General features: G+C 27.2%; 3 protein-coding genes across 3 annotated transcripts; 1 reads left to right on the top strand and 2 right to left on the bottom strand.

Moving 5' to 3' along the window:
* Positions 1 to 964: 964 nt before the first annotated feature.
* Positions 965 to 1,678, top strand: MKS88_005483 (DNA/RNA-binding protein Alba 1; the record flags this gene model as incomplete). Its single annotated transcript, XM_067218748.1, has 1 exon — positions 965 to 1,678. One exon carries the CDS (start codon positions 965 to 967, stop codon positions 1,676 to 1,678), a length of 714 nt encoding a protein of 237 aa, XP_067070693.1.
* A 3,482-nt stretch (positions 1,679 to 5,160) lies between these two features.
* Positions 5,161 to 8,853, bottom strand: MKS88_005482 (AAA family ATPase; the record flags this gene model as incomplete). Its single annotated transcript, XM_067218747.1, has 1 exon — positions 5,161 to 8,853. The coding sequence occupies one exon, from the start codon at positions 8,851 to 8,853 to the stop codon at positions 5,161 to 5,163; it is 3,693 nt and encodes a 1,230-aa protein (XP_067070692.1).
* Positions 8,854 to 11,403: 2,550 nt separating this feature from the next.
* On the bottom strand, positions 11,404 to 14,162 carry MKS88_005481 (phospholipase DDHD1; the record flags this gene model as incomplete). Its single annotated transcript, XM_067218746.1, has 3 exons — positions 11,404 to 13,032; positions 13,477 to 13,636; positions 13,771 to 14,162. The coding sequence occupies 3 exons, from the start codon at positions 14,160 to 14,162 to the stop codon at positions 11,404 to 11,406; spliced, it is 2,181 nt and encodes a 726-aa protein (XP_067070691.1).
* Between the last annotated feature and the right edge of the window lie 2,043 nt (positions 14,163 to 16,205).

The following is a 16,205-nucleotide window of genomic DNA, read 5'->3' as shown; positions in this document are numbered from 1 at the left end:
TATATATGTATGTATATATGTATATATGTGAGTGTTGTAATATTTAATTAATATACCATTTCTAACCTCCCCCCTTCCCCACCTTTCCACGTTAATCGTAGTTTTATTTCGCATTTTTAATTAATTTGCCCAGATGTGAATACAATGTATATATATGTGTATATATAGAATGATGCACATGTAAATATATATATACGTGTGCATATACGCAATACTATGCTTTTAACTTTTTATTGCTTTCAGAGAGTTTTAATTGCCTCACTGGAGAATAAAATTAAAAAGAAGAGTTTTATACGTATATGTGCATATATATGTAGATAAATACACAGATAGATATACAGATAGATACAAAGATAGATACAAAGATAGATACAAAGATAGATACAAAGATAGATACAAAGATAGATACAAAGATAGATACAAAGATAGATACAAAGATAGATACAAAGATAGATACAAAGATAGATACAAAGATAGATACAAAGATAGATACAAAGATAAATACAAAGATAGATACAAAGATAGATACAAAGATAGATACAAAGATAGACGCACATTCTGAGTGATAAAGACGATTATTTTGAGTTTTACATGTTTAAAGTGTCCATAAAATACATGAAAAAGTATTAAATCGTTTGACTAATATTTAGAAGAGGTATTTTTGTTTGCATTAGAGCCAATTTAGTTTCACAAAGTATGTAAAGAGTGAAAAAAGAAGAACAAAAAAAAAAGAAGAGCTTTATAATAAAAAAAAAAAAGAATTTTAAAAATATAATAATTTAAAAAAAACAAAGAAATTATTTAAAAAAAAATAAATAAATAAATTAAAAAAAAAAAAAAATTTTAAATATAATAATTTTAGAAAAAAATAATTAAAAAAAAAGAAAAGAAAAGATAATTTGAAAATAAAATAATTTTAGAAAAATTAATATAAAGGAACAGTTTAAGTGTACGTTAGAGCAAAATGAAGAAAGATAGAGAACCAATAGACGAAGATGAGATGAGAATTACATCAACGGGTAGGATGACAAATTATGTAAATTATGGTGCAAAAATATTAGGAGAAGAAGATAAAAAGAGTTTAAAAATAAAAGCTACAGGTAATGCAATAGGAAAAGCAGTTACCTTAGCAGAAATAATAAAAAGAAGGTTTAAAGGTTTACATCAAATTACCAGATGTGGAAGTACCGTAATAACAGATCAGTATGTAAGTGGACAAGATAACAATGAACATGTTGTTCAGGAAAAAACAGTATCTTTTATTGATATATTATTATCAAGAGAACAATTAGATGTAAAAGATGCTGGGTATCAACCACCTTTAGATGAGAAATATGTAAAAGAAATGACAACAGAAGAGATAGTAAATAGTAGACCATTTAGGGGTAGAGGATTTAGACCAAGATTCTTTCGAGGTTTTAGAGGAGGTAGAGGAGGAGGGGGTGGTTTTATGAGAAGAGGTGGGTACAGACCATTTGGTGATAGGATGTATGATGGTAGAAGTGGTTTTAGAGGAGTCAGAGGATACGGTGGTGCTTTTGGTAGAGGAGGTTTTAGATCAGGAGGTATGCCCATGGGTGGCAGAGGGGGATATAGAGGTGGAAGAGATGGTGGTTATAGAGGAAGAGGTGGATTCAGAGGTGTATTTAGAGGTGGCAGAGGTGGGTTCAGAGGATGAATAATTCTGTTCTAAAAAAGCAAACGGTTGGCAGTTCAGCAGGAATATATACATGTATATATATATATATATGTAGACATATGTGTGTGTATATATATTATGCTTGGAAGGGGAGAAGCGTAACGCTTTTTTGAGTACACGTGTATATATGTGCATCCATTTGTGGTAATTTGAAACAAGCTGCTTTGTTGTGCGCACCAGTAACGTACGAAGAAAACTTGAAGAAGCGAAACCGTACTAGAAAATTTTATATATATAATGCGTACATATATATACCTGTACATGTATACATATATGTATATATATATATATATATATATATATGTATATATACTCGCCGCAGAAGCACAAGTCACTATAGAGTTTACGACTTTTTTTATCTTCTTTAAAATATACGACTGAGTAATAAAGCATCAAAATACATAAAACATAATACGCAGTTCGAAGTATGAAATGTAAAATTCAAAATGCATGTTTTACGATTACTTTCCTATCACATGAAGATACACACTTAAAATTATGCACGAATTTTAATTTATTACAAAAAAAAGAAAAAAAATATATATATTACGCAAAAATAGAACAAACAATACACAACATGAACAATTTTAATTTACACAAATATAAGAAATATAATAATTTATGTACACTTTCTACAGATACAAAATTTTAATACAGCAGAAAGAATTTATGCATAACGGTACATACTTATGTATGTGTATATATATGGTATACTTTTTTTAATAAACATTCTTTAATATATATACATAAATTTTTTTTTCTTTTTATGCTCATACATTTAATGTCTTTTTGCACCTATGTGTGTGTAGCATTTTAAGAAATCCAATGCGCTAAAATATATTAGAAGAATAATAAAAGAGTATATAATATATATATGTGTTATGCATATTTTTTTAAATATCACAGTATTCAATTACAATAAAAATTAAAATAAAAAAAAAAAAAAAAAATTAAGTATACTACTACAGTATATATATGTAGATATATATGTATATAATTTAATGCACATATAGCTTTTACGAGTGAAGAAGGCAATGTTTTTGAGGAGAATGAAAAGTGTGATAAACGCAAGAAATGAAAGAGTTTATTTTTAAAATGTATTAATACATGTTTACACGTACATAATGCACAATATATACATAATATATTCATACATACATATATATATATATATATATATACATGAATATCACATACGTACGTACGTACACATACATTTTACTCCCATTTGACTCGTATTTCAGTAAACAGATAAAATTTTTAAAAACAATTAGAAATGAATGCTTCATTATTTATAGATATAGAGTTCTTTAAATTATAATATGCAGAGAATAATTAAACTTTTATTTTTATTATATGCATATGTATGTAATTTTTTTCGAATAACGAAAAAGCAAAAAAAGAATAAACATTTTACCATACATATTTGTACATATACATATATATATATATATATATATATATATATATATATATATGCATATTAATATGTGTACATGCATGTAATTAATTTTTTATTTTTGTTTAATTTAAAAAATAGCATATTAAAGAATTATTGTTCCTTTTTTTTTTTTTTTTTTATGAAAAAATATATTTTGAAAGGGGAAAAAATGTAGAAAGAAGTTAAAAGTTCTTTTATTATTTAGCAAAATAGATAAGTCAAAGGTCGTTTTAAATAGCTTTCGTTTTGAAAAAGAAAAATATCCCTTTTTTTTTGTTGACATATGTAATAACACATATATATATATATAAATGTATATGTATGTGTGTACGCGTATGTGTGCATATATATATATATATATATATATCTATTACGTGAGGGCATTGTATAACAGGTATAGGAAAAAGAGGAAGAAAAAATAGCTTTTCAGTTTTAAATATGTAGTATCCGTTTCCTAAGTAATTTGAAGAGTTCCTTTTTACCATCGTATTATGCATAAAAAAAAAAAAAAAAAAGAAGCCATTTTCGTACTTGGTTCGAACCAACATATTTTGTAAGTTCTATTAACCAGAATTATTATATGTATCATAATGACAAAACTGAATGTCAATGATTGTTAGTACTGGGATATTTAAAATTTCAAAAAAAATTTCACAATTTATTCGAATGATGCATAATTGGGTTTTTATGAAAGGGGGAATTTAAGAAAAGGTAAGATGTGGGAAAAAAAAAAAATAAAATAATAAAATAAATAAATAAATAAATAAATAAATAAATAATAATAATAATAATAATAATAATAATAATAAATAATAATATAATAATAATAATAATAATAATAATAATAATAATAATAATAATAATAATAATAATAATAATATAATAATAATAATAATAATAATAATATAATAATAATAATAATAATAATATAATAATAATAATAATAATAATAATAATAATAATAATAATAATAATAATAATAATAATAATAATAATAATAATAATAATAATAATGACAATAATGACAATATAGTAGTTGTAATAATGGTAATAAAATAGTTGCTTCACTAAAAAGACAAATAACAAATAAGTCAACAACATTTGAAGGGGGTCAAATTGAAAGGTGGTGATTACGCACATATGTATATGTACACATATGGAAGGATAGCCACGTAATTAAATTCAGGAAAATTATTTTTTTCATTAGCTAAAAAAAAGGCACCTATACATATACATTCACTAGCACGGGTACATACTTTTTTTTCAGACATACATAAAAAAGGAGTTAGGGTTTTCCAAAATATTAAAAGTATATATGCAAACCTGTTCATCTATCTAAACACGTGTACATATGTATAATTGTACATATAAATAAATATACATATATATGTAGATCATATACATATGCACATACATTCATATTTGTGGGAGTATATATATGTACAGACGAATATATATAACACGTACGAGGGTCATAATAACAAAAAAAAAAAAAAAAAAGAAAAAAAAATTACCACCTTTCTATGTTATGATGAAGAAACAAACAAATATCTAATTACATAAAAAAATAGTCATCTCAAATGTATTTTTCGTTATTCCTTTCGTGCGGTACTAATACACACATGTGTTTGTGTCTCTGTTCAACTGCTCCTTTATTCGTGTATCCCTTTACTCATTTGCAGGCGCGTTCGTGCGCTTAAGTTAACTCATACGATGCACAGATGCACAGATCCGCAAACAGAGGAAATCACTTTTCCAAGTTTGGCAATCGTATTCCCTCTCTCCCTTCATTTAAACTTTTTGCTTATTTCTTTGTAATATTTCATTTGCCTTTTGGAAACACTCCTCGGCACAATTTTAATTGCCATCACTATATGCCTTTGTTTAATTGTTAATATATTCTTATTTTTTTGAATAAATTCGTATATTAAATTATTTTTTTCCTTTTCATCTAGGCCTTCATTTTTTAAATCAGGCATTTCGAATTTCCCATTGTTGTTATTTTCCCCTGCAGTGTTGTTTATTTGGGAATTACTAACATGTTCACATTGACAAGCATGTTGCCAATCGTTTTGTGGTTCATCTGCACGTTCATTTTTTTTTTTTTTTTTTTTTTTTTTTTTTTTTTTATTTCTCCCTTCTCTGCCTTTCCCCGTGCGTCTGGTGCTTTCATTTCTTTATTTTTTTCCACCCAATTTTTACTCGCTCCTGATGATAAGTCCTCCTGAGTGAACGTGGTAAATTTCCCAGAATCTTTATTCACTGTTTGTTTGCATTGTGCCAAATTTTCTACATCATTCATTTCGTTAATATTTTCCAACTCAGAATCTGGTAGTATACCATTTATATCATTATGTGCTCGAGAAATTTCTTGGTCAATCTCACATATCAGTTTTATTCCTTTTTCACCATACGTGTCTGTATTTATACTACCATTCATGGGGGTATTATATGTTGAATGAGAATAATGTTGTTCAACATCATTGAAGTTTTGTTCTTTCCTTCGTCCTAGATTATAAGTGGTACTACCAGTATCATTAGAATTGTTTACATATGTATTTAATAATATCTTTGTTGTAGCACTTTTATCTATCATGCTATTTTGATCGTCATTCTTCTTACTGCTTGTATTTGTATCATCCCACTTTGTGTCAAAAAGATCTTTTTTATCCTTTCCTTCTTTATAAAAACTATTATCCTTTAAAGCAGATACTTCTAGTGCTGTATTTTTACATGATTTCCCACATATTTTTTGTGCACCTTCCAACATAGGAATATCAAAATTTATTATATCTATTTTATCTCGACACTCTTGTAGAGCTATAAATGCACTCTCTCTTAGGATGCCATACAAATCTGCTCCACTATACCCTTTTGTTAATTTTGATATTTCTGAAAAATTTACATCTTTATCTATTGGCATATCTCTTGCAAGTTTGTTTAATATATCAATTCTTCCCTTATATTTCGGTAAAGAAATATATATTAGTTGATCAAACCTACCACTACGTAATAATGCTTTATCAATAATATCTGGTCTATTAGTCGTAGCTATAATGTAAACACTTTCTCTTTTTGAAAGACCATCCATTTCTGTTAATAGCTGGTTGACTACTCTATCTGATGCAACTGCAGTTTTGTTATTAGCTCTATTAATACATATACTATCTATTTCATCAAAAAATATTAAACAAGGTTTGTATATGGATGCATATGCGAATATTTCTCGTACATTCTTTTCACTTTCACCAACATATTTGTTTAAAATTTCTGGTCCTTTAATAGCTATAAAATTCGCTCTCATTTCATTACTTATAGCTTTAGCTAGCATAGTTTTACCACATCCAGGTGGTCCATATAATAATATACCCATGCTTTTGTTAATACCCAGATGTTTGTATATGTTCGCATATTTCACTGGTAATATAAATTTCGTTTCTAATATTTTCTTAATTTTTTTTAACGATCCAACATTATCTAGACTAATAGTTGGTACTTCACACCTATTATGAGTTGCCATTTTTTTCTTTACGTTTTTAACACTTTCGTAAATTACGTCATTGTCGATGTGCATGTTTGCAGTTCGGACCTTCTTGCGCACCTGCTCAGCGTGGGTATCGTTATCATTAGTACTACCACTACCATTAGTACTACCGCTACCATTAGTACTACCGCTACCATTAGTGATACCGCTACCATTAGTACCTCTAACAGTGCCAACACTGCTAATGATGCTGACTTTCCGCTTTGTATATCCCTCCCCTCTTACAGCAAACGAGGAGTCTCGTAGTACAGATGAAGTCGTATCAATCGTTGACAAATCATATTTTTCCTCTTCTTCAGTTTGGTCTACCGATAATCTGGTCCTGTCATACATACTGCTTTCTTTATTCATGGAGCTACAGCCACTCTTAGTATATGTTTCATCTTTCACTCCAACCACATTATACATCAATGTAGTATCATCCCTATGACCATTTTGCACATGTACATGAACATCGGACTGATTTTTATGAATGCTTCCACATTTTATTCTTCCATTTTCTAATTTTTCCATATGTACATAATCCTTCGCATTATATGCTATATCTATTTTATCCTTATGCATAGCATTTCCTTCTTCATAATTCCGATAGCTGTTCTCTTGTGTTGTACCGTTCTCATTACTGCTAGAACGTTCACTTAATTTTGTATGCATCCCCGAAGTTGTAGTAGTACTATTATGTACACATGCAACACAGTCTATTAGCGTATCGTTATATATTGAAAGATTTACTGCTTCATTGATGAGTTCATATATCTGTCCTTTATTAAAACCATAGGTAATAGATGCTGTAAAGGTTGTATCAAAACTGAGTAAAAATTGTTTAGTTATATTTTGAAATATATCTAGTCTATCTTCATATGTAGGAAGAGGCATCGAAATGAACTTTTGGATTTTGGTATATAATATACTATCATATGGTTTATTAATACTTAGTAATAGTATAATAATACTAGAATTATCAAATATGCTTAATAAATATGTAAACAAATATATGTCTATAGTATCTTCTTTTGATGAAAACAAAATATCTACATCATCAATACATAGAATTGCTTTATTATATTCATTTCTTATATGTTCAAAAATTATTTTCATTTTATTATTTTTTTCATCATTTGATAAGTACCTTATATATTCTGGTAATTTTAAGTAAAAAAATGGACAGTCACACTCCCCAGCAATAGCATAAGCTAATGTTGTTTTACCTGACCCGCTATTTCCACTGATGCTAATAATTGAGCTAAAATTATCCCCTCTATATTTAAATGGATATATTATACTACATAATATATCTTTTTTTATATTGTGTATTCCTTTATACTCATCTAACGGGCTAGTCCCTTCCCCGAATTTAGGTACCTTCACGAATTTTAGAATATTCTTCATGGTACTATCGATCATATTATTTTTTTCACTCTCTTTTGTTTTATTATTTATCATATCTAGTTTCATTCGCTCGTTAATTAACCGCAGAACCATTCTTTTCTCTTCTTTGCCAAGTTTGTCTTTTATCTCGTCGTCTACATTTTTCAATTTATCGTTCCTTTTTTTTCTATTAACACTTTTATTACCTTCGATGTTTTTTCCATCTGAAGTTGAATTGCATCCCTTCATTTCTAACTCTTTACTTTGTGCATTCGCTTCTGATTTAATCAATCGGATCTTCCCCGTCCGCTGGTTCCTTCCATCCAGGGCGTTAACCCTTTCAAAACCTGCATTACCGCTATTAGCACTACCGCTATTAGCACTACGGCTATTAGCACTACGACCATTCGTACTAGCATCCTTAGAACTAGCTGCATCAACACTTACTACCTTGGAAGTTGCTACCTCAACAGTACTATACTTATCCCCTCCACTGCCTGCCATCTCGTTAGTGCTGCTTCCCTTTTCCATACTACCCCTATTATTCCTTTGTTCCATTCTTTTCAATAGGACCCCATTTTTAAAAGAATTTCTTATAACATCCACGATTATATTGTTTAGTGTTCCTTTCTGTACTCGTCTATATTCAAGAAATTCTTTTCTTAATGTATTTATTATCAGGGAAGAGTTCATAACAACATTTTTAAGATTTGTTCTTTGATCTTCATTTTCCCCAATTAAATTATTTTTAAATATAATATCTAATATTCGATATTTGATTTTATCTGAAAGGATTTTCATTTGTTTAGGAGCTCGCTACAGTTAAACAGTTGAGTGAAAATGGTCAAGGGGGAAAAATAAAATAAAAATAAATATGCATGTAAATATATGTGCACATGTAAGTATATTTGTACATGTAAATGTACGCATACATATATACATATACTTATAACTATCAAAACGAATGTACTTCCACTTCTCATTCTCGTTCCATTAAAGAACAACAACAAAAAAAATTTTCCTTTTCACCATTTATATATGCGCATTTTCTTTTTTTTTTTTTTATATTATGTAAAAATTATAGTACAAACTTAATAAAAAAGGAGAGCATCAAAGAAGTAGAAGAAATATCAGGTATGCAAGTGGTAATACGGTAATATTGCATACGTGCATGTATATATATATATACATATATATATATATATATTTATTTATTTATTTAGTACATACCTATGAAGGTTTATTTTTGCGCTTGGTTAAATATAACGTATGTGAAAGTTATACAATACAACATGATATATTAAATATGATCTCATGGAGCAAAATTTAAAATAAAAAAAAAAAGGCAAAGCACAACAAGTAAGCAAAATAAGAGAAGTAAAAAGAGTATGCAAAGTAAACAAAAAGAGCAAAGAAATAAAACAAGCCAAATAACGTGATTGAAATCAAGTAAATAAAAGCTGACTAATCTACGCTTTTTATTTTAAACGTTTCAGAAAGACCGCACAATATTATGATAATTTTTTGAAAGTTGTAAACTTAAAAATTAGTTAACCTGCTTTAGTAGGTTAACAAAATTGGCAGTACAAATAAGGTACATATAACAAATACATACATACTTGCATATATGTATGTATATATAAATACATTTTACAGGCTGAAAAAAAAATTCCAGACCACGATTTTATCAACGTTTTAAAAACAATTCCTTAATTCTTTCGTTATTTCGTTGTTTCGTTATTTAATTATTTTTCTATGTACTCAAAGTCACAGGCAAATGAGCACTCGTAAAATATCATTTATCCTTTTTTTTTTTTTTTTTTTTTTTTCTCGTTTTTCAAAAAAGTAAGCTGAAAAATAAGTGTATATTTATTGGGGATATCCGAAACGGTTTATTATATGACCACGAGAAAATAAAAAAAAAAATATATATTTTTTTTTTGTGGATAAACAACAGAGCTACGCTGTTTAGAATTTTTGAGGTAAATTGTGAACTATGCATGCGCACATACACTGTATGGGCAAGCATACATATATATATATATATATATATATATATGTACACTCATATGTATACATTTGGCGTATATGTCCTTTTTTTTTGGCAAGGATCGAACTACTTAATTATTTGTTGCTTTACGTTTCCTTAATATTTCCAAAGAGGAGAATACTTGTATCACATTTTATACATCATTACTCAAAGAAAAAATTAAACATATCTTTTATCTTAAGTAAAATGAATAATGAAGGCGTTAAGGCTTCAAAGGGATTTTTTTTTTTTTTTTTTTTTTTTTTTTTTTGTAAACAAGAAAAATAAACAAAATAATAGTTTATCCCTCCCCCCACGAAGTACTTAAAATTTTACATGTTTACTGAGTGGGGGGGTACATGAGAAGGTCTGTAAAACTGGAATTTCACATTTTAAATTGAGGGAAATTGAAAAGAGTGGAAATGTATACAATATGCGCATATATATTTATACATACAAATATACATGCATATATACATGAATATATACATACATATATACATACATATATACATACATATATACATACATGTATACATACATATATACATACATGTATACATACATATGTACAAACAAATATACGTACAAATATACGTACAAATATACGCACAAATATACGCACAAATATGCGTACAAATATACGTACATATACATATATGCTTACATATATAAGTAAGTACATATCTACTTACATATAAATAACACATAAACATGTATACGTCCATATGCTAATATTTTTAAGCACTATTTTTTTGTTGAAAAAGCGTAAAAATGAAAAATTTAATGAAACTTAAAAAATTAAAACAGAAAAACGCAAAAACAGAAAAATAAAAAAACAGAAAAACGCAAAAACAGAAAAACGCAAAAACAGAAAAACGCAAAAACAGAAAAACGCAAAAACAGAAAAACGCAAAAACAGAAAAACGCAAAAACAGAAAAACGCAAAAACAGAAAAACGCAAAAACAGAAAAACGCAAAAACAGAAAAACGCAAAAACAGAAAAACGTAAAAACAGAAAAACGCAAAAACAGAAAAACGCAAAAACAGAAAAATAAAAAAACAGATTATTCGAAGTGACACATGTGTAAGGGACACATAATGGATATGAAGTGTTTATAAAGTGAATGTATGAAGAATACGTATTGAACACAAGATGAACACACGATGAGTACATGATGAGTACGTGGTGGGTGAAAACAAATGAACAGTGAGACGCGAACAAGTAAAAGAGAAAGAGTTAGTGTTCCTATATTTCATCTTCACATATCATCAAATATCATCAAATAACTTCAAATATCATCAAATAACTTCAAATATCATCAAATCAAATTTTTGAAATTTTTCATGTTAAAAGGGTCAGACATAGCTTGCATATTTTTCTCGTATTTTCGAAATTCCTCTAATGCTTTGCTTGCCTTTAATGATATTTTTAAATATTTTTCTTTTTTATCATTATCTTTCTCATTTAATGACTTGCTATTATATTCTCTTTCAATATTAGTTAAGTAGTCTTCATAACTTAAAGCTACTGTTTTGTTTATAAGCTCTTTTAATATGAAAAAAGATATGTCTTTAATAATAAAATAATTGAAATGTGATTTTGCCACTGCCAATGGGTATATATAATGTTCCATAATAAATTCTTGCAACTGGTAATCATATCGAAGGGGCAATTCGTTATAATCCTTATTTGGAAGAGTGTCTACTCTTTTCTTATTTATGTTTGTGTTTTTCGTGCCATCATTTAGATCGTTGGTAGAGATTCCCCCGCCAGTAGTTGCATTGCCATTCGTTGCTTTACCACTCATCAATTTGCTATTCGCATACTTACTACTCACCGATTTGCTATTATTTGCCTTTTCTTTGTTTGCAATTTCACTACTCTTGGAATCATTTGAATTCGAGCTGAGGTCATCATCAAAAAAAGAGTGCTCACTGTTTGAATCCTGCGATGCGCAAATGCTCCTAGTGCTATCAACATAACTCGATGAATTATCCTTAGAATCGTTATCATGGTAATTGTTGTAATTGCTGTACTCGTTATAGGCTTTATGAGAGTTAAGAGCGCTATTCTGATAAGGATAAGAATCGTTCGTATTATCATTATTAACATCATTATTATCATCATTATCATCATCATTATTATCATCATTATTATTATCATCATTATTATCATCATTATTATTATCATCATTATTATCATCATTATTATTATCATCATTATTATCATTATTATTATCATTATTGTGATAATATTTTGTATTGTTTTTTCGTTCAGTTACTTGGTCATACGGAGGTAGTGTTTTTTCCTTTTCTGTCTTTTTTTTATTTCTTTCAATTTTCCTTTTCTGTAAAGTCATTTTTCTTTGGTTTTCTTTTACTTTTAATAAAAACATATTTATGTCTTTACTCTCACATTTATTATAGCAGATATTTTTATTTAATGTTCCTTGATCCTCTACAGTTGTTTCAGTTTTACCTAAAAATTTATAGAATCCGTTAGTAATAGCAGATGTAATATCATTTAGATTTTGTACTATTGCAATTTTTGCGCTCTGCATATTTTTATCCCATTCAAACCAATACCTAGCTCCATTATTCCTCCAATAATTTATTAAAACAGGCCCAGGAATATTTTTTATCTTTGGATATATCAATGGTTCTATTCTAAAAGCTACGGGATCAAATCCGTGAAAAATATTATAAAATTTTATACCATCAATTAATTTTAAACCATCATTTATATATTCTGGTTTATATAAAGATAATAATGCACTTAATGGACTTCCAAGTGTAAATAAATAATCAATTTTACTTTTTAAATTGTATCTTATATTGCTGTCACTTATTCGCACTTTCACATTGTGTAGTATTTCATATGCCATTGCACTTCCTAGGGAGTATCCTAACATGCATATCTTTGCATTTCTGAACCTTCCACTGGAATCCTGCAAAATCGAAAAAAAAAGAAAAATAAAGGAAAACAAAAAAAAAAAAGAAAAAGTGGGCACAATTGGAAACTTGCTTGTATGCCCACACACTCACAAACACACACAAATACGTACAAATACGTACAAATACGTACAAATACACACAAATACGTACAAATACACACAAATACAAACAAATACGTACAAATACGTACAAATACACACAAATACGTACAAATACACACAAATACGTACAAATACACACAAATACGTACAAATACACACAAATACACACAAATACGTACAAATACACACAAATACGTACAACTGTACACACTCACATGACACACATACTGCATATATCTGCGCATATGCTACTCATATGCTATATGCGTTATTCTCATTATTAACGGAAAAAGCACATCACAAATGCACACTATTATTTTACGTTTTGCAAATTACACTCATCAAAGATTCTAAAGTTTTATTTATATCATTGTACAAATTTAACATTATATAATCGCCATATCTTGGATGTAAAAAACAAATGATATCCCCCGCTGAAAGGTTTATAATTTTGCGGGTTTCAGCCATTGTGTTAATATTTATTCTGTCGAAAACGCTGCATAGGAAGGAATAAATAGAAAAGAATATATTATTACAGGTAACGAAGAATTAGGCAAAAAGGTAGAATTGCAGAGATGCTTTGAATTACTAAATTGCACAACGCATATACTGATATACATGAATGATTACTGAATCTGAGCATCGATTATATACTTTTTCCAGTTGAATATATGGAAATGTATATTAAAGGGATAATCAAAATACCACATTTTTTTTACAATTTTAAAACTGTTTTTAAGATCTTCACACTGATTTATAATTAATTCTTCATTAGATCCTATGCCATGGATTATTAAGACAATATAATCCACATCATTTATGTTATCATCTAAATATGGTTCTTCTTCATAAAAGTTTATTTCAGAGTCATTTTTTCTTTTAAGAAATTTCTTGTTAATATGTTTTTCATTTTTGGGAAAAAAAAAAAAATTCTTGTTCTTCTTTTCTTTTATATCACCATTGCCAATGTTACTATTTTTTTTACTCTTACTGTCTTTTACATTTAAAGGAGGAGCCCTCATTATGATTCACTGGTCTTTTATTTTATTTTTATTTTATTTTTATTTTATTTTATTTTTATTTTATTTTTTTTTTTCCCGGAATTTACTATTTTTTAAATATAGTACCGTTTGATTACAAATCTCTTCATATTTGCTTACAGGAAAATTCACATATTATATTCGCTATTTCTTTTCCAGGTTTCTATATTTCATTAAGTTGTTACACAACTATATATATAAATATATACATAAATTAAATACATGAATTAAAAACATACATATATCTACAGTGAATATGTTTGTTCATATATACATAAGGCAGGTTTAATTATTTGTTAATGCATGCCATACGCACATTTGCTCCCGAGTGTATGCAGTGGATACAGTTATTCATATATATGTATACATCAGCACAGTAAACAAATGTGTATGTTCATATTTAATTATTAAGCCTGCTTTTTGCTAATATATGAGTACACATATATTCATTTTACTCATATGGCGGCAAACTAAGTGGCAAATGTAGAAATACACAAAGGAAATTAAGAACAAGTAACAGTTATTAAATTTTAAATAAGCATTTTTAAAATTGATATCTTACTTGAAATATTTGTGTGACATAGCATTCATTTATTTATTTATTTTATTAAAACACACTTTTTTTTTCTCAATAAAATACATTTATCATTTTTTAATAAGCATATTTATCACTTTTTAATAAACATATTTATCATTTTTTAATAAACATATTTATCATTTTTTAATAAACATATTTATCATTTTTTAATAAACATATTTGTTCTTTTTTAACATTACACATTTTATTTTTTTTTTTTTTTTTGCCCCTTCACTGTTGAAGACCACAGTTTTATTCTCCTTAACATTGATTAAAATAATCTTGCCTTCGTCTGTTCATTCGTTCGATTGTTAATTCTTTATTCTGTTTTCTTTTTTTTTTTTTCTTTTCTTTTTCTTTTCTTTTCTTTTTCTTTTCTTTTCTTTTTCTTTTCTTTTCTTTTTCTTTTTCTATTTTTTTAATTTATATGTATTTTTTCCCAGTTGTGATTGCAAATGTTCGTAAGAGAAGATCCTTTAAAAGAGTGTCAAAATAATAAAAATAAATAAAAAATTAAAAACACATAAAAATCATCATCTTTTAATTATATCACGTCTTGCTATTTTGGCTTCCTATTTATATTTATTCATATATAACGTAGCTATGTATATGTATCTATATATGTATTCTTATAAAACTTTCAGATGGGTGTTTTTAAAAGCAGAAATTTCTAGCCAATTTTTTTTTTTTTTTTTTTGGTAGCATATTATTAGTAACTTTTTTTTTTTTCTTTTTTATTATGAACAATTCAGAACAATACATAAGAATATTTATACTGCTCCAAAAATGGTCAGGTAAATTTTATCCAATTTTAAAAATAAATAATACACAAAAATAATTAATTTTTTCTATAAAAGAACAATTTGTGTTTTTAACACTATAAAAAAAAATGTTCTCATGATTTTTTCATTCTTTTGCGTATACATGTTATATATAAATATACAAATAAATTGCAGTAATATGTTATGTTTTTTTTAAAAAAATTGGTATACCTCTTCTCATATATATACCACCTCCTCCATTTTTCATTTTTGCACACGAAAAAATGGGAGAAAAAAAAAAAATCAAGAAAAGAAAACGACAATAAGAGAAAACAAATCAACAAAGCAGGGAAGCAACAAAATAAAGAAGGAATAAGGCAATAAAACAATAAAACAATAAACAATAAAACAATAAAACAATAAAACAATAAACAATAAAACAATAAAACAATAAACAATAAACAATAAAACAATAAAACAATAGAACAACAAAACTTCAAAACTTCAAAACATTAAAACAACGAAACAACAAAAGAGTTGTAAGAGGCAGAACGGATAAAAAAAAAATTCAACAGGAACATGGCAATATAACAGGATTTAGTAGTAAACCTTCTATTCTTTATATATAAGTAAAAAATTCCGTGTTTTTTTTTTTTTTTCTTTTCTTTTCCTCACTTTTTTTTTCAC

This window comes from Plasmodium brasilianum, chromosome 14 (assembly GCF_023973825.1).
Source record: "Plasmodium brasilianum strain Bolivian I chromosome 14, whole genome shotgun sequence".
Lineage (NCBI taxonomy): Eukaryota > Apicomplexa > Aconoidasida > Haemosporida > Plasmodiidae > Plasmodium > Plasmodium brasilianum.
This window is presented reverse-complemented; position numbering and strand designations above follow the sequence as displayed.